This window comes from Passer montanus, unplaced genomic scaffold (assembly GCF_014805655.1).
Source record: "Passer montanus isolate IOZ18808 unplaced genomic scaffold, ASM1480565v1 scaffold25, whole genome shotgun sequence".
NCBI lineage: Eukaryota > Metazoa > Chordata > Aves > Passeriformes > Passeridae > Passer > Passer montanus.
The window spans coordinates 10833323-10852692 of NW_024367149.1; the positions used below are offsets into that span (position 1 = coordinate 10833323).

The 19370-nt window shown below is 44.3% G+C and overlaps 1 protein-coding gene across 2 annotated transcripts; it reads right to left on the minus strand.

The window, feature by feature from the left end:
• Nucleotides 1-623: 623 nt before the first annotated feature.
• LOC120503247 (integrin subunit beta 3 binding protein) lies at nt 624-19369 on the minus strand. Of its 2 annotated transcripts, none has more exons than XM_039711580.1 (9): nt 19308-19369; nt 15385-15427; nt 13175-13313; nt 10725-10794; nt 9906-9984; nt 9092-9185; nt 7957-8016; nt 1862-1985; nt 624-1454 (listed from the first exon to the last, which is right to left on the minus strand). In XM_039711580.1, exons 1-8 carry the CDS (start codon nt 19310-19312, stop codon nt 1882-1884), a joined length of 594 nt encoding a protein of 197 aa, XP_039567514.1. In that variant the 5' UTR covers nt 19313-19369; the 3' UTR covers nt 624-1454; nt 1862-1881. The 2 variants fall into 2 exon arrangements, with proteins under 2 accessions (XP_039567514.1, XP_039567513.1); XM_039711579.1 differs by having other exon boundaries at nt 10725-10797.
• Between the last annotated feature and the right edge of the window lies 1 nt (nt 19370).

Below are 19370 nucleotides of genomic sequence, written 5' to 3' on the forward strand. Positions count from 1 at the left end.
CCAGGGTCTCATCAGCCCCGGCAGAGCCCAGGCCCATCCTTCCCCGTACCCAAACATTAGTTTTGGGTGTATCCCTTTCCTTTGTCCTTGAGGTGGCCTCGGGGGGTGATAAAGTGAGAGTCACCCGATCCACCTTGTGTGGAACTGGAAATGGTTCTTAACAGCCCCAGCTGCTTCAGAGGCAAAAGCCTGCTGCAGCAGGAGGTCACAGCCACGGCTGCTCAGGGGCTGGGTGTGCAGGAGCTGTGCAGCTCCACCTCCCTGAAAATGCCCAATTTCATATCTGGAATATGGGGGAGTTCTGCTGTGCTCACTGCTGGCCATCAGCACTTTGCTCGTGGTTCCTGAACCAGTTTGGTGCTGTTCTTCCAGGACTGCCCAGAATTAGACCAGCTCACTTGGTTCCAGACCCTTCTGAGATCAGTCATTGTTTAATTTCCAGCTCCAGAGGTTACAGAAACTCTGGCTGGCTCAGGGACCCTCAGCCTGCAAGGCCAGGGCTGGGGCACCTCACACACACACAGCCCCAGCTGAAAGCCTGGCAGAGCAGGGGAAATGAGAGCAGCTGCCACCATTCCCTCAAACACCTCCTCACCTTCTTCCCAGTCAGACTGCACAGGCAGTGAAGTGCAAAATCATTTTTATTAATTGAAAACTCCCAAAGCTTGAGTGTGTGTGTGCTCAGCCACACCCTGAACACCTTTATCATGCTGGTGCTCAGAATTTTACTTGTAAAAATCAGTTTATTTGAGGTGGTAGAAAGGACGTTCAAGTGTTTGTGTTTATGCTGAACTTTGATAAACATAAACTGTTTAACTGTATTTTTTCAGCCTACTTGCAAGGATTTGAGAGGCAGGGGATTCATTTAGCTGGAGGGGTGAGGCTGAGGAGAAGGAAAGAGAAAAGCAGCTGGTTTATAAAAAAGGTTGGTTTATATAAAACAGCTCTGCTCCTACAGCATTGAATGCCAAAACTAAACTCAAATGTTGACCTAAAAGCAAATGTTACCAGAGCCCTGTGTCAATGCTGGGTCCGAGGCCTTTTTACCCTGGGGCTGGGGTTGACTTTAGAGGAACCCTCATGCGGGTGACAGATCTGGAAAGTGTTTGCAAACAACTAAAACACATCCAGGGTGGCAATAACTAACTGCTGGCACTGCAGAGCTCCTCCAGCCCGAGAGCCCAGAGCCCCACACAGCAGCAGCCCCACGGGCCCAGGGCTGCACAGCACCCGGGGTGGGTTATTTACATTGAGATTATCTGCTTGTGCACATTGTCAAGTTGAAATAGATGCCAGAAATGTTATCTGGACGTGCACCTGCCCGGCACAGCGAGCACTCCCCAGCTGGGATTTGCTGGGGAGATTGGTTTACACTCAGTTCTTCGCTCCTTTTAAGTCCAGTCCAGCAGATGGAGAAGTTTGGGTTGATGTGGAATGCATTTTTCACATAATGCCTGTGGGGAGATGAGGAATGACTAAAATAAATAGCAATTAGACAGCAGCATCATCGTGCATGGGATCTGCTTGGAGTTATGGATGTGATGTCCAGTAAAACACACACAGAGCCTCAGGCAAGGCAGGGCACCAGCCCCTCTGGAGCTGCAGGGACATTTGGGGATGCTTTAAGGAACAAGGACAAGTAACCAATGGAGGAACAAACTGGTGAGGAGTAGCCAAAGCAGCAACAAGTTGGGGAGAAACAGCACAGGATGTTTCAGTGGGGGAGCAGAGCTCCTAGAGATTCTTTGTCACAGTGCTCAACAAACCAGGAACAAATCCCAAGGGCAGAGAACACCTGGTTCCCCTCAGGACAGCCTGCAGGACATCCCAGAGCTCCCTGCACATGGTTTACAAGAAGTACCTTGGTCCTGGTCACTCTGGCTATGCCTTGGTGCTGGGCAAGGCCGGGAGCAGGCCCAGGGCCTCCTTCTTTCTGTCCAGGAATGAGGTGAGGAATGCAGCACCCCCGGCAGCCTGGATGTGCTCTGTGAACAAGGAAAACACAGAAACGTGCTGTGTGATAGACAACAGTGGTGTGATGACAGAATTTGTGCAAATCCTGCCTCCCACACGAGTTAAATAAGTTGCTGTGGTGGTTAAAGAACCCAGCACCCCTTTTCCTTCACACGGTGTCTCAGCAGGGATTTCAGAGCTTGTCCTGGTGAGTGGCTGCACCCGTGTTCCATCACCGGCAGTGATGGCAAAGCAGAACAGAATGTGCTGCCAGGATGAGAAGCTGCTGCTGCCTTTTGCTGTCAATAATAAAAGAACAAATAAGAATCCCCAAGGGCTGTGCCAACAGAGCCCAATCAGGGATTGCAGCAGAGGAACTCCCACCCCTGGATCACCCACAGCCACCCTTGGGTCACCCACAGCCACCCAGAGTCACCCACAGCCACCCCTGGATCACTCCGAGTCACCCAGAGTCACCCACAGCCACCCAGAGGCCGGGCAGGGCCGGGCTGGGTGAGGGTGAGCAGCTGGCTGGGACAAGCACAGGAAAAGTGTGCAAGGAAGGAACTCAGGGAATGAGAACGTGTGGGGAAGGCTCTGGGAGCAGGTGCCTGCGAGTGCCAGGGCTGCCAAATGTCCCTGCAGCAGATGAGCAGCTCTGCTGGAGCACCCCCAGGCTGCTGGCTCCGGGGTGTTGGATTCCCCACCTTGCAGGGTAAGGGAGGATTCAGGATGACACTGGACACACCAAGGGGATTTCCAGCTGCACACAAACCCAGCTGGGGAGGGCACCAAACCCCTGGGGCAGGGCCTCCTCAGCTCTCCCAGCTGGCACACTGATCCCATGGCATCTCACACTGCACACCAGCACCTGCCCCTGGGCAGCCTCACCTGCAGCTGAGCCACACCAACCCCAGGTCTGCCCTGAGCCACACTCACAAGGTTACTCCAGAGAAAGGAACCCAGTCCAGCCTGGCCTCAGGTACCACTTTCTAGCTTCATTCCTAACAAACTTCATTTGTTTACACAAATTATTAACCAAAATCCCCACAACTGCTCACAACAGGAAGCTGCCCAATCTTGTATGGCAAGTAACAGGAAGAAGGTTCAGTTGCAAGCTGCTTTACTTGTGCTGAATGCAATTCCATAGAGGAAGGACTGCTTTCCCTTTAACCACAGACTGCAGCATTGCACTGTGTGGTGAGTAAAGAACCCAAAGGTGCCATGACCACCATGCTGAGCTCTGCCCAGCACTCTGAGCTCTCCTGAAAAGCAGAGGCTGCTCAGATTCACAAAAAAGAAACACCACGGACTCAGCTTTGTTTTCCAAACAAAGAATCCTGGAATGGTTTGGGTTGGAAGGGATTGTAAAGCCCACCCAGTGCCACCCCTGCCATGGCAGGGACACTTCCCACTGTCCCAGGTGCTCCAGCCTGGCCTTGGGCACTGCCAGGGATCCAGGGGCAGCCACAGCTGCTCTGGGCACCCTGTGCCAGGGCCTGCCCACCCTGCCAGGAACAATTCCTAATTCCCAATATCCCATCCAGCCTGCCTCACCTCTGAGTGAGCTGTTCTCAACAACCCCAACAGCCTTTCTCTCAGGATTTTTCCATGCAGAGCTCCTGAGCTCAGCTCCATCAAACCAAGAACATTCAGGAACCCCTGGCTGAGGTGCAGTGAACAGAGCCCTGGAAGGGCTCAGGGCAGGGAGCAGAAGGTGCCTGGGCTGTGCAGGAAGGGCTGGCTGCTGTTCCTCCCCTCAGCCCCAGCTTTAGGGCTCCCAGGGTCAGCAGGGCTGGAGTCCCCCAGACCTGCTCCAGAGGCCTGGCAGAGCCATCCCTGCCCCTGGACCACACCGGCACTGAGAGGGCTCAATCTTCCCAAGTTCCCTTTCCCCTCCAAGCTCCCCCACCATCCTCTCCCAACTTTGACTGCTCTAAAACATTTACAGATCTAAAAAGCAGAGAGAAAAAAATGTTCACCTGTCGGGTGATATAAAACCAATCTTCTACTAAATGTGCCAGAATAATTTTTCTCCACCTCAACCACAGTTAAAACCTTCAGTCTATTCATTACTGTCTTTTTATAGTATTTTTATTTAATAAAACCTATTAAGACTACCATACAAATCTCTTTACTTATGCTTTTATCTTTTAACTGATCAATTTTTATATTGCTGACATCCCTTCTTCACCATTTGCTCATTTAAAAATTCATAGTATATGAGCTATGTCTCTGGAGAAAACGTCTATAAAATTTGTTACAGCTGGCAAATGTGTATGAGTCAGTGATAGCACATGACTAAATGCTTCACAGAAAATAAAATTTGTTTCTGTAGTAAGCAGAACTGTTTAAATGTTATTTATTTTTATGTTTCAAAGAAAATATATTGTGAAGTGCTGCATTGATTTAATACGCAGCAATGTCTGTGTACACGCTGTACTGGGGAAATTTATGAAACCTTTGCACAACTCCTTTAATTGAATTTTCCAAATCTCTCACCACACACAAATAATCAATATCTTCTGCAGAGAAAACCAGTCAGAATTATTACAGTCTTTCTTTTCAATTTTGTTGTCATCAGCACATACAGAGCACCTGGATATTTGTAATGTCTGGATAGCAAGTTATTTACACCTCTTAAACATATAATTGCTACTAAGTGAGTCCAAACGAATGTTTCTTTTCTTTTTTATTTAAAATAATTATATTCATGGGAGAAAGCAGTATTTATTCTCATGTAGGACTTGCTACATGTTGGAAGAACTACAATTCTTTTGAATTTTTCATTAAGCTTAATACTCTAAACTAGATCCACCAGAATTAAAAATTCATAGCTGTTGCATCTCTAAAAAGGCACGTAGGAAAATAGAGTGTAAAAACAAGGGTGAAATCTGTGAATAAATGGGGCTGACACCTAAATCTAAAATGCAGGTTGACAGTTCTCTGTGTACTTGTCTGGGGCCTCCAGTCATATGTCTCATGTGCATTTCTGGATCTGCCACTGCAGTTAATGGCTTAATATTTCATCTGCATAGCCCAGGGTGCTCCATCACTGCAGAGCCCTGGAGCTGTCCCCTCTCCTCCTTCCATCCCAAACTCCTCCTGCTGCTGGGCCCACACCCCAGACTCCTCCAGCCTCGGGCTCTTTGGGAAATTCAGGGGTGGGTGCAGCCCCAGAGCCCCAAATCCTGCTGGGAAGGAGCTCCCCCAGCTCCTGGGGCTGCCAGTGGACAGGATTCCTCACCCGTGCTGGGAAGTGCAGCCTGGGGGGACTGGGCTCACTGGGATCTGTTCCCTCTCCTCCTCTGGGAGGGACCCCACGGGCACAAACTCAAACCCACAGAGGAGATGTGAATTCAAATTTAGCCTGAGCAACAAGAGCTCTTCATGCCCAAGACACAAACCGGGCAAACCACACTCCTGGGGCAATCCCCACTGAGGGAGGAGCTGAGATCAGCCCTGCCCAGGGGAGATGGCAGGAAAGCCCCAGGAGCACAAACAGGGATGTTCTTCCACAGGGAAGGGCACAGGGACAAGACCAGATCCCTCCAGTGTTACAGTTTTTGTTCAGCCAGTTCCCAGACTCACTTTTCCCAGCAAAGGGAAAATGGCATTTCTTCTCTGTAAGTAAATACAAAGTTGGGCTGAGGAAAATAGATGTGGTTGTTAGGTTAGGGCTTTACAGTGGGAAAAATCCACTGCTGTATTCCCCTTTTCCTCAGAAGATCTCCAAGGAGGAGGAAGGAAAGGTACAAGATGTACCCAAGTACATCTAAAGGTCAACAAATCTGTTACACTTGATTTGAGAATGATGTGAAAATAATCCCCCAGATTATTTTCAAGTGGTTTAGTTTTAGGACACCCAAATTCTGCACCCAAACTGACACAAAATGAAATAAATGGTGGAATTCTGTATTCTTACCTTTTTACCTGGTTCAAGGAGAAGCTCTGATCCTTAAGGATGTGTTTACATTTTGCAGTGGTTGCGAGAGGGGATTTGTGTTTTAAAATAAATGCAGTTTTCAAAACTGGACTGGCAGGTGGAAACTCAGGAGTTTTGGTCCCTGATTTCTCAGCTTTGCTTTCTTCAGGGATTTCAAGTGGCATGGAATAAATTCCATGCAGTTAACCCTGATGCAGTCTCCTGGAAAGCCACCACCACTGTCCCAAGAGCACAAACCTCAGCCCCTTGTGTTCAGCCCACCATGAAAGCTGGGAATGCTCAGAACTCAGAGAGGATCAGATTTGCCCTGGGCTCAGCAGGATGGGGAGCCCACAGCAAAGGAAGTGTTTTCTATTCCATCACAGCCTGGACAGAGTTTTCCCCACCACAGCCAGTATTTGATCTCTGGAACACTCTTGTGGGCAGCAGCCACGGTTTGTGTCAGGGTTTTGGGGAAGCAAAGTGTCCCTGTCCTTTGTAACAGCCAGCTGGAGCAGCTTCCCCTTCAGAACCTCCACTCCTGCAGTCTCCAAACCTAAGGAACCTTCCTTCAAAATGTGCACATCCCAACCTGCACATCCATTCTCAGCACATTCTGGACTCCCAGACACTGACTCGATTCATCCCTTGGCAGTTGTTTTACAATTTGCTTACTTTTTATTCAAAAACATTTTGTTTACTGTAAATCCAAGTCATGGGCAAACAATGATGCCCTTTTTCCATGCTGGTCACCCAAAATGATAAACTGAGCTCTGCACAAGGCTGCCCATTGAGGCAGGAATGTTTTGTATGAAGTTGTTTTAAGAGGACGTCGTTTATGTAAAGTAAATAAATTTCATGCCTCACCATGTGATGATAATGTGACATTCCATCTGGACCAAGCCACAGAACAGTCATAAGTTTTAAGCCTTGCCATAACTAATTAAAAATAATTATGAAAAACCCACATCTGAAACTAAAAGGCAAAGAAAAACATCTACAGATGCTTCTCTTTGATCACAAACTTCTCTGCCTCTCCTGCTACTGCATTTTCAAAATTGAATTTATTCTTTGTGAAAGCAAATCTGACACTGGAACTTCATCAAAATCGCTCAGCTTAAACTCAGAATTTTATTTTCCACCCTACCTTGACAAAATATCTGATGTAAGCAGCCTGGCTGTGTTTGGGGCTAGGGGCTGGCTCTGGAGCAGAGCACAAAGCAGGCAGGGACTGTTCCCAGCATTCCAGCCCTGCCACCAGGAGCTGCAGCAGGACAGGGGCTGTAAATCAGCACCTGCACACTGCACACATCAGCCCAACTCCCTCCCAAGTGCTGTCACTCCTTTTCACTTGCAGCTAATCTGCTGCAGCCCAGCAAATCTAAGCTTGATCAATTTTCTGTCCTTTAAGAGAATTCCCCACAGCAGAGATGCCACCACTGCTCCTGGTTTTGGGTTTGCTCTGCTTTCAGACAGAAAGAGGGAAGAAAACAGAAATATCAGAATATCCCTGGGGCATGGTTGTTGATTTTGCTGAGTGTGAGGGAATTAAACTGTCCTGAGTGTGTCCCCTTCCCTCCTGCCAAGGCACTAAAGCAGCTGGGGATGCAACACAAGCAGCTTCAAATATTTTCACAGCACTGGTTATGAAGAAACCCCAGAGCTGGGATTTCACAGCCCCCTGCAGTGGTGAAATCCCCACAAAATACACCAAGTGAAAAAGGTTTTGCTGCAAGATTGTGACACTGAAAACACAGAGGGAGGGAGGAGGATGAGGAAGAACAAGGATAGCTGGGATATACAAGGAGCATGGAAAATCTTCTGGACCATGGCACAAGTGCAAGGCCATGAATGATTCCTCCTCCTTGCACAGGCTCATGGGGAAATACCCAATACAGCGAAAATAGCAGCACACATTCAATTTACATTTGCAGACCATTCAGAAGAAACACATTTGATTATCATCGTTTTCATATCCTAAAGGTTACCCAACTTACTGCAAGTGAAAAGGACTGAAAAGAAATCAAGCAAAAGGAATCAAAACATCTGTTACACAGGAGTTATGAAGAGTTTCTTACCTCGGGCAGGGACTTTTCCATGGTTTGCTTTCAACAGCTGCAGTTTTTCTGCTTGACTCACTAGTGAAGAAATAAATCCAAAATCAACAAATGTTGCCCCAGAGCTTTCAAAGAAAATAATACCTCTGCTGCCTCCTTCACTTTCAAAGCATTTCAAGAAAAAAAACCCCTCTTGCCTACGTAACTGTGCTCAAAAAAATGAACAAGAATTTTCAAAATGCAGAGAATTCTGACAAGTTTTCCTTCCAAGCCTCATCTCATATTTTGTTCTATTTTTTTTCCTAATGCTGCCGTAGTTCCTAATTCAGAGATGGAGAAAGGATGCTTCTTTCCCAAGGAGCTGAGCGAAAGAGTGGACACAGGAGTGGCAGCAAGAGGTCTGAGCTGTCCTTTGGGCTGGCTGTCTGTCTGTCCCACCCCGATGGAAACCCAGACTGTTCCCAGGTCAGAAAGGATCTGGCACTACAGCGGGAGCAGGGCACTGCATGCCCAGGCAGAGGGGAAACGGAATGAGCCATGGAATACAAGTCAGGGAAGAAATGGCAATTGAAACACCAGCAATGCAGCAATTCCACTGTTTGGGAAGACATTTTCCCTGGTACCTGTGGCTTTACTGTCCACCTGCTCCCAGCTGCAAAAAGCAGCAGTTCAGGCACTCCAGGTTTGCTTTCTGGGCTCCTTTGGAAAAGTATTTCAGATGTGGCAGCTGTGAAGTGCCCTTATGCCACCACAACAAGCATCTGGAATGTCCATCGTTTCAAGACACATGAATAGCCATTTTTAAAGCCTGGAAATTTATATTCAGCCTAATCCTGCTGACAGGCAAACAAACAAACAAGCCAACTTCCTCGGAAGGGGAGAAGAAAGGCCAAGCAATCCAAGTGCAAACGTTCAGCCTAATCCCCCCCTAAGTACCCACTAAGTATCTAACTATTTACTGACCATTTCCATGAGAAAAGGTGTTGCTTTTCCAGGTTTTCCCTCCCCAGTGTGCCCGGCTTTTAAGTCCCTGCTGGATGCACGGGGACACTTGAAGTGCATTTTCCTGAGTCCCGGGGAGTACCCAGGGAACATCTGGGGTGATCCCTGGTAAATGTTCCATGGGATAAGTGAATGTAGTGAACCCCCTCCTCACCCAGCGCCTGCGTTTTCTGCAGTTCAGCACTCAGCACACAGGACGAGTGGGAGACTCCGAGGATATTTTCCAGCTCTCTGCTGCCCTCCAAAGCCTGGAAAACAACAATTAAAATCATTGTTAAATCCCATCCCCAATATCTACTCCGTATCTACAACATACCAAAACCAGTTTGGAAATTGTTCATAAGCTCTAAATTCTTCCTTTTCTAAATAAACATTGTAATTAAAATATTTTCAATTAGTATCATTGTTTTTTGGTTTTTTAAATAAAACCTTGTCCACATGAAATAAATGAACACTGTCCTCTGAGTACACTGAATTATTTTTCAGCTATTGATGTACAGCAATGAACCCTGTGCTCAATTTAGTCAGGAAACAAAATGGGAAAAAAAGAGAGCAGTGATTTGCATTTTAACATGTATTGGACTATTAAATAATGATACTTTAGTGGTAAATTAAATGGTACAATCACTTCAACACAAAAGGATCTTTAATCTTCAAAGACATCAAAATCTATGCAGTTAATTCATATTTCAAGTTATAAATAATAATGGAGAACTGCTTCATATTTGCTCTATTTGTGTACAAACTAAAAACTGAGGACATGGAAAAGCAACTCTTCTAGTTTAAAAAATCCTGTAAGTTTTAAAGATTTTTTGCATTTTCTGGATTTCCAAGTCCAACTTGCCTGGTTTCAAGTCTTTTATTTGTTTCCTTACCCCTTCAAGTCAAATGTTGAATACAAAATCCTAATTTTGCTTTCAAATTCTATATTAGAAGTAATGTAAAAGACAAATCAATGTAAAGCAGACCTTCAGGCTTGTCAGATTTGCTCTTAGTTTCAGAATTCTGGGCAAGGAATTTCTCACTTGGGAGTGCAGTTGCAGGAACCTGTGTAAAAAAGATTAAATAATTCCAATTATCCACATCCCCACTCACTGAAAATCCATGTTTGCAGTGTTCCCAGAGTTTTTATTTTGGAATGGAGATGGATCCAGTTCAGCTGTGAGGACTTATATCAGTGTACTGGACACTGTATTTTCCATCTGTAAAATTAAGTGTATGGAAGTTCACATGAATATTAAGTGTAGGTGTTGGTTTAGACATGGTTTTATTTGAATGTCACTGCAGGTCTCCTGCAAACCTTTTAAAAACATTCTGAATTATTGAATGCTAACATTTCCATATCAATGAAGCCTCTAATTACTCCAATTGTTCTGTAATTCCGGGTTCCTGTCACTAAGAGATGAGGCTGGATGTGTTGACCAAAGGACTCACTGAATCACAAAAAAAAAATAACCCAATTAATCAATTTACAGTTTCACACCGGTATAATGTTAATATTTTATTTTCCACTGTTAAAATGTCATCCAAACAACCTGTCCTGCTCCATCACTTGGAAGACACCATCCTACACTGAAGGAATTTCAGCATAATGATGTAGGAGAACATCCAGCAGAGGCAAAAACCCCAGGAAACAAATTGTGAGTTCAGCTGCAGTAATGAAAAGGAAGAGCTGCAACTTCAAACATCTATTTAGGCAAATAAACGTCACAGTTATTGTCCGGTGGTGGAAAAGAGAAGCAATCACAGCCCTGCACCATAACAAACTTCAAAGTGAGCGCACTTACACATCGTGCTCTGTTGGAGGCTGCCCTCTCCTGGACAATCCGCTCTCGGAATCGCTCTGCTCGTGCCCATCTCCTCGGAAAAAGAGGCACAACAAGGATGAAAATCAGACGTGGGGTACTTGAAGCACCTCAAAAAGGAGTTGGTGTGAACCCTGAGTGCTGAGTGATCTCATGAGAAGAGGAAAAACCTCAAAGCTCACTTGGAAAGCAGGACTTGGAATGAACCACAGTAAATTATTTATAATTAACACTTTTGGAATTTGACCTCTCCTCAGTTTCTGGAAACCTTGGGACTACAGCATTAATATCTGGAAGTTGAATCATCCTGGCAGATATTTACTGTGCTCTTCCAGGAGCTTTTTATCCTATTAACTGCAGATTAACTTCGAGCATTATCCTGAAAATGCTGGAATGACTGAGCTATGGAATTCCCATTTCCCTTTATAAAAACTGCCTGGCCCCAAGTCCATTTCCCAAACAACCACAAAGACACTGGGAATTGCTTCCAAAGGCTCCAAACGTGCTCTGCTGACAAGATAATATTCCAGTCTGGCGTGTGATGGATGGGGCAGGACAAATGTGACCTCTGACCACAAAAGACACCCTGAATTTACATGACTTATCCATTCCCACAGGAACCAGATCAGAACAAAACCAGATTAAAATTTTAGCTTGTCTACCAATACTTGTTCCAGCAATAAAAAAGTCACATCTGACTATCAGAAATGATTTAATTGTGGCTTAAGTTGAAGATACCACAAAATGTGGGGATTTGGTAAATTCACCTTTGAGTGAAAGATTTGGAATTTGCCATGGGCTTAACAAATGTACAGATCCCAGAGAGACCCTGTGGAATGAGGAGCTTTCCACATTTCACTGCAATAAATCTCCTTCCTGCCATCAGACTAAAAAAAGAGACCACACTCAGCATTAAACACTTTGATTTCTTCTTGTTAGATCTAAATTATTACATCCAAGTCTCAGCACTCAAGGATAAATTAACTTTTAATTTTAATATTTTGTAAAACATTTAGAAACACTTCAGGATGACAAAGTGCTACAAAAGTTTAAGCTTTAATACAGTAGCTAAAAGGTAAGACCCTCAAAGATTTCACTTTAAATCTACGTAGTCAATAGAACTTGGATTTAAATCAGTCATCAATTATCAAACAGGTCATACTTGTGGACTAGAACTGTGGATTTTTAGAAGGAGAGCAGAAATTGTGGGTTTAAATGGACAGCCTGGAACTGGGATTTAATAATTATACACCACCATCTTGTAGCTATATGAACAGAGGGGGAAAAAAAAAAGACTGGCAGCAGGAGAAAGAATTAGGATAAAATATAAAATCCTGGAGGAAAGCTCCACTTTTGCAGATCCATCAGGAGAGGATATGGTGCAGCAGCTGAAATCTGCAGACACCCAGATGAATTTCCAACAGTGACTGGCAGCAGGATAAAGAATAGGATAAAATATAAAAGGAATAGGGAGGTTCCACTTTTGCAGATCCATCAGGAGAGGGTATGGTGCAGCAGCTGAAATCTGCAGACACCCAGATGAATTTCCAACAGTGGCTGCTCCACCTTGCTCAGAATATTTTTACTCAACATAATTCATAAATGTTGGTGAGGCCTCAAGTACTGTACATAAATTCCAAAACCTCTGGGACATAAAAAATTCTGTGACCTAACAAGAACCTGTGGCTAAAAATTAAAGCCAGACAAATTCAAAATCAGACAGGTGATTTTTTCTTAATAACTAAAATAAATGAACAAGGAATTTGCTAACAATGAAAGTTATGCATTTATTATTATTATTATTATTATTATTGTTGTTGTTGTTGTTGTTGTTGTTGTTGTTGTTATCAAGACTTAACCATCTTTTCTAGATGTTAAGGTTTTTACTTCCTTGTACTGCAAGGAAATAAAAGTTCTATGGGGAAAGATGACAAAAGGTCCCTCTGTATTCTTCTTTTTAAAATAAAAAAGTTACACCAGATGACCTGAAGGCTCCTCAACACTTAAAGAGGCCACAACCACAATATTTTTATACAGCCATAAAAGCAGCTCAGTCTACTGAAAATCTGCTTCTTGAGCAGTCAGAGTCAAAAGCTGTGACTGTGGAACTAAGTGAACATTCATCCTACAGTGAACTGGAAATAATATCCTTATAATCTTACAGAGGGGTATTTTCTGAGAGCTGATGACAATGTTTTCATTTCAATGTTTTCATTTCAGTGCTATTTTAATAAAAAATTATCTCACTCAGTTGTTTTCCAAACACCCTCAAAATTCACACTGAAAAAAATTCAAGCTTTAAGTCCCAACATTTCCAGAAGAGATTCCTTGAGAGGAAAGAGAAATCAAATACAGCAGATGGGAGAGCAGTCCCCAAATGCAGGAAAAAGCAGGACAAAGCTGCAGTAAGGAAGAGGGAATGCTCAGCTCACCCTCTGCTGGGGCACTGCTGGGGTTTTGTGCCTCATCACTGGTGGCAGAGGAGCAGGGACTCAGCTGGCACGTGCCTGTGGTCGGGGAGTAGAAGTTCAGGTTGCTCCTTTTGGCCTTCTGGGGGGTTGCATCAGGTACCTGAAATGGAGAAAAATAAAAAAAAAATATCCAGATGAGTAGTGACAAAACCACTCTGAACATTTTATTTTTTTTCTTTCCCCTGAGTAATTCCTGGCTTTATGCATTCCCATTATGGAAAGCCCATGATAAATGCTGTGGTGGGGTGACTTTGTGCTCATCAAGCTTCTCTATCACTCCCTCTTCTCCATAAGATTAGTTTGACTCTAAAAGATAAAAAATCCTTGTAAACACTTTCTCTTCTAGGTTCCATAAAGAAAAAGATGTGTTTTCCAGGGATTTAGGAATTCTGGCACGATCACCTCAATGTTTGGGGTTTTTTTAAAGCAGCCAAACCAAGTTATTATTTTTCTTCCAGTAATGAGTATTTAAGACACAAATATTTGTAGATTTTAATTGTATCAAAAGTTATTTCTAATAATTTTTTAAATTTAACTTTTATGATTGAAAAAATCCAAAGTGAGTCCCTTAAATCTAAAATTTTGTCTGTGGTTCAGAGTTTCAATATGTCTAATGATGCAAGAGAATTATTTAATGATGTTAAAGGATTTGTGCAGAGAAGTTTTTACTCCAGTTATGCAATGTTTTAACAATACATGCTAAGATTCCAAAACTCTAAAAATACTCATTCCTGATCTGGTTAGTTCATGAATATTTTGATCCATGGAATGAGGAACTCTTGACAAAAACAGGGAAGGAATGACAGACACAGCAAAGATTAAGCATATATTTCACCCAAACCATGAGTTCACTACTTTCTGTTCCTTCTTTCCCTCTATAAAGCTATTTAATTGAAATCTTTGACATGCATCTATAGGAGACATTGTGTGAACCAAAAATCAGTGTAAAGGCCTCCACTAAAAGTTTCCATCATTCAGGTGGGCTCCTCCTCAGCTCTTTGCTGCACAAGAGCCTGGCTGCAGGCAAGCATGGAGTAACTCTTTATCTCATGGGAAGGGATGGATTTGGGGCAGGAAAAGCATTCCATGGAATTTCAGCTGGACCACTTTCTACAGAAAGGTTATGGCAGCCCAAGAAACAGCTGCAAAATTACAGCCACAGCTGCATTCTGAGCAGAACAAGTTGGGTAATGGTACACTAAGCTGCTAATTAAACTGTTAATGATTTTTTTTTGTGCCACTGTGGTATTTTGCGACCTCTGTTGAAATTTTCAAAAAATAACTATCTGGAATTTTAAAAAATGCCCAATTTCTCCCTTGCTCAATACCACTGAGGCCTCCAAGTACGTGCTGCATATACAACAACCTCTTCAAAACCACCCAGGCTTGGAGATTTATGGGGAGCTGGTTTGCTGACCAGCTCTTTCTCTCTGTACTTCTCCAGAACTGTCCTTCCTTTTCACCCTGCCATCCTCCCAGCTCCTGTGCCCTGCTGGCTGCAGCAAGAGCCACTGTGGGAGGCAATAAACTGGCATATGTCACGACATGCTGGTGCCTGGGAGGACGCTGGAGCTGCGTTTCCAACAAACAACAGCACCAGTACAATTTTATTTTGGTTGTGATAACTGCGGTGAAATTGATGGCAGCGTTAGGAGTTTATTGTTTCATTATGCCAGATTAGCTGAGGGAGGTAATTACAGGCCTGACATGAAAGTGCCTTTAATGTTTTCATTTCAATTTTGCAGTTTCTAATATGCAGATTACAGCATTATCATAATTCCATATTGTCACACGTACAATTACATGGCAGAACGTTTGCTTCCCAGGATAATGGAGCTAATTTCTAATAAATGATTTCACCAAGGATCTTAACTCATTCAGCTCTTGGGTAAATAGTGGTGGCAATAACAATATGCACATTTTTCAAGTGATTCATGCAGATGTACATTACTTAATGCCAGGCAGTTCTGTGACAAATGAAATACAATCAATTTTATACTAATATTTGCAGCAGTAATTTTGTGCTTTAAGATTTGCCCAGACAACATCCAATCTGTAACAACATAAAGGCAGCTAAAATGAACTAGATTGTTTATATCCACATTTATTTTTGCACACAGATATATATATTTATACAGCCCAGATGGCTCCAGACACCAAAAAATACTTACATTATCTTTTTTAACAGTGTCCAAATTTAATGCTCTCTTAACCCTGCAAGAGAAAAACACGGACAGGTTTTATGGTCATGTAGACACAAAGATTTCTGTTAGTAAGGTCTGTAACTGATAATGCTAAAGACAGTTTCCTTTCTTGGTTTCACATTTACTGATGGCATCCAAAGCAAATCCATTCCCTGAGCGTTGCTTGTTTAGAAGGATAAAGTGTTTGCCTAAGAAAATCTGATTCTCCATTTTATACCAGAGATAAAATCCAGGCACTGAAGTGAAATCATGCTGAGTATTTCTCTTTTCTCCAAGGCTATAAACAACAACCCCCCCCAAGCATTTCCATTTCCATACCTTCTGAGCAAGGCTTGGGATTATTTTGCCATTAGTCGAAATAATGTTGAAGACATTTAAGACACAGGTACAGGCAAGGTGAAAAAAGTAGTTTTTCCCATCATTTTAGCTCTTAACATGATTCAGTGCTACCAGCCCATGCCTTAGCTGGGGAACAGATGCTCTATGTCTTTACAGGTCCCCAAACCATAAGAAACTGTTTGCTTCCCTTCTTCCCTCTCCTGATTCAGGAACATGCCAAGCTCTCTCTGCAAAATCTGCTCCTCTGAACTGGATGCCCAGCTGTTAATGGCAACACTGGAAGAGGAAAGCTGAATATTTATAATACTTTATATGGTACAGCTGTCTGCTAAAGAGCAGTCATCAAAATTTTATTGAATGCAGGCGAAATGCTCCAAGGAAAGAAAGGTCAACATAAATTAAGACTATTTTTCCCAGAGACAACTGAAACTTTTTAAGCACGTTCCTAAATCTTAACAATAGTTTAAAGCATGATGTAAAACGATGAGAAAAAAAAAATCTTTGTAAGAACAGTCCCCAAGAAACATATCTATTATACTGAATTAAACAGGGTTTGGAATATACATCATATTTCAAGAACTTAGTTCAGTTTTCATCTTGGAAAAAGAATGTTTTGCCTTGTAAGGAATTTAGATGACCTCATTCCAAACATATCCTTTTCAAATTTATGCTGCTGTTCTAAGACTGTAAATTAAAGAATTGGGAAAATAATATGGAAACACATCTTTGATATGTAACTCAGGCAAAGATCTTTTATGAAAACTGTTTTACAGCTATTTCTATTTAAAAAGGGGAAAAGAAATATCCTGTCTGAAAAAAGCCAAGTAAACAGGTAACATTTAAATTAAAAAGGCCTCTGAAATCCTGGCCAAAGGGCAGCCAAAGCTGCCACAGTTTGATGGAATTCTTTACAGTGTATTTCTTTTTTAAAGAGAACCCCATATAGCTGAAGGAATCCCGACCCCATTACAGCTCCCAGCTCATGGCAGCAGAGAAATATTCCATTTATTAATGCATCCACACTGCAAGGATGCTCTGGGGGCCAATGCATTTGCATGTTACACTAAGGCACGTTCTGATGGGAGTTTTTATGGCAGGTGTCAGAAGGAGCTGAAAGCCAAAGGAAATCAGGAGCAGGATCACAGCTGTAGGATGAAATAAATGAGAAACTGCATGAAAACCCCACTAAGTTATAAACACTGAGGGCATTTCTTAGGGGGAAAGCTGTGCCCTGATGAGAGCCACGCTCTTTGAAGCCTGTCAGATATTGTGTAGAGCAGCAGAGCAGCACACAGCCCAGATTTCCCTCTGCAAGCACCCTGGACTGGGGGCAGAGGTGGAGCCTCATTCCAAGCCCTTCAGTGTTGGAAAAACCTGGAATGTTGTGGTGGAAAACAGAATTTTAGCTTTAGGAGGTCACCCTTGCCTTGTGCCACCCAACAGCCTGGCTTGCTTGGGGCTAGTTTTTACTGATTGTCTTTTCAATGCCATCAAGGGGAGAAGTTAATCAAAATAATTTAAAAATTGTGCTCCAACTCTACACAGAGACCCCTGAAACCAAATTCATCCCAACTCCTCACATGAAAACGCTGTTGGCTGAACTGCCCTCTCTCTGATCTTCCAGAACAAGAATGTGGGGGAAAAAACAATACATGCAAACAAAATTCCTCAAGTATTTTAGGAAACAACATGAAGAGAACCACTCTTAGGTTTGTTTATTTTTTTTTTATAGCTCACTTTGACTGCGGTGTAGAACCAAATGTCAGAGTGGAACAAGAAAGGGAGACAAAGAGATGAGGAACTTGTGGTGAGAGTATTCAACCTGAGTTTGCTACCCCTGAATTAGCCAGACAAGGCTGAATTTATTTTCTTAACCATGCAGAGTATGATGGCACATTTACAGCCAGCTGTACAACTTGCAGTGATTATTTGGTGCCTAATATTTATCAGGTTAAAGAACTTTCTTTATTGATCTCCAGAAGCCCATGATGAGCACAGATACACAAGAGCAGCACCAGACTTACATGACTTGATTAATTACTTACTGCTTGATAAATTGCAAAATATAGGAGAAAAATGAGCAGGATTTATTCCCTTTGGAGACAAAATGAAGAGATACAGCCTGATGGAAAATGGGCGTGGGGGTGTCATGCCCTGATCTCCACAGGCCTGCAATTCCTTCCCTCCTCTCTGCACCTGAGTGTGTGTGAATCTATAATTTAGTCACTGCTGTAATTGTAGTAAATCCTGTTGAATCACTTTATCAATATTAAATCAGTCAGTGATTAAGTGCTGCTAAACTCTTTTGCACCTGTATCTTTTGTATCCTTGTCCCTGTGACCCTTTTGCATCCCTGGTCTCTGTGTAAATCATTCTAAATTGATCCTAATCCCATTTTCCTGTGTATGCTCCACCTGTGTAGTGATCAACAGAGTGGACCTTGTCATCAAAGTCTGTTGAAGCCACACTTTCACAAATTCATACCAAAAACCTGTTTTTTTTTTTTTTTTTTTGCCAATCCCTTTAGTGGTGGTCAGAGGATGGACCAGGCTTTGCCCAGAAATGCAACAAGATGCAATGGGCAGAAAATGAGGTTCCACCTGGATGTGAGGAAGAACTCCTTTCCAGTGCAGTGACTGAGCACTGGAGCGGATTGTTCAGAGAAGATGTGGAGTCTCCCTCACTGGAGATATCCCAGACCTGCCTGGATGCCAGCCTGTGCCATGGCAAGGGATCACCCACTGTGGTCCTTCCCAAGCTGAACCATCCTGTGATCCCTCTCCTTGCCCCTCTCCCACACAGCCCCACGGGTGTTAGCCACGCTATGTAGAGATACAGAATTAGAATAACTGGGGCTGGAAGGGATCTCTGGAGCTCATCCAGTCCAAAGCCCTTGCCAGGGCAGGGCCACCCGGAGCAGGTGACACAGGATTTGAACGGGAGACTCCCTGGGCAGCCGCTCCAGAGCTCTGCCACCCCCAGCACACAGCAGCTGTTCTCGATGCTGAGGTGGAACTCGCTGTGTTTTAGTTTACGGCCATCGCTCCTCGTCTTGTCGCTGGGCTCCTGTGAGCAGAGCGGCCCCCGACCCCTCAGAAATGCAGGATCCAGAGAGGATGATCCGGACAGGAGGATCCGGAGACGATCTCCCACAGCGGCAGCCCGGCCCAGCCAGCCCCGCTGCTCCAGGAGCCACCGCCGCCAGCATTTCCCGGTCTGTTTCCATCGGGAAACAAATCCCGCCCCTCGCCAGCCGCTCCTCCCTCCCGGGCCCGCTCTGAGGGCACTTCTCCCCTCACGGAACGCGCTCGGGAGCCGCAGCCCGCCGGGAGAAGCGCTCCCCTCACGGAGCCCGCCGGGAGAAGCGCTCCCCTCACGGAGCCCGCCGGAACCGAGCCGCTGCCGTGAGGGGACGGTGGGAGAGGAGAGAGCACAGCCAGAGGGAAGAGAACAGGGGAGGAGGAAGAAGAAGAGGAGGGAGGGAGAAGAGGAAGGGGCGAGAGAGCGGACGGAGAGGCAGAGCAGCGCGGCCCCGCTCCCCAGACACCTACGACATCCCGGAGCCGTTCCCGCCGCCTCCGCTTCGCAGCTCCCGCCGTGTGCCCGCCAAACGC

Coding starts and splice junctions, on each gene's coding strand:
- LOC120503247 (XM_039711579.1), bottom strand. Junction 13,314..15,384: donor ACACTGTTAAAAAAGATAAT/GTAAGTATTTTT, acceptor TCTCCATTTCAG/GTACCTGATGCAACCCCCCA. Junction 9,985..10,724: donor CCTCCAACAGAGCACGATGT/GTAAGTGCGCTC, acceptor TTTTTTACACAG/GTTCCTGCAACTGCACTCCC.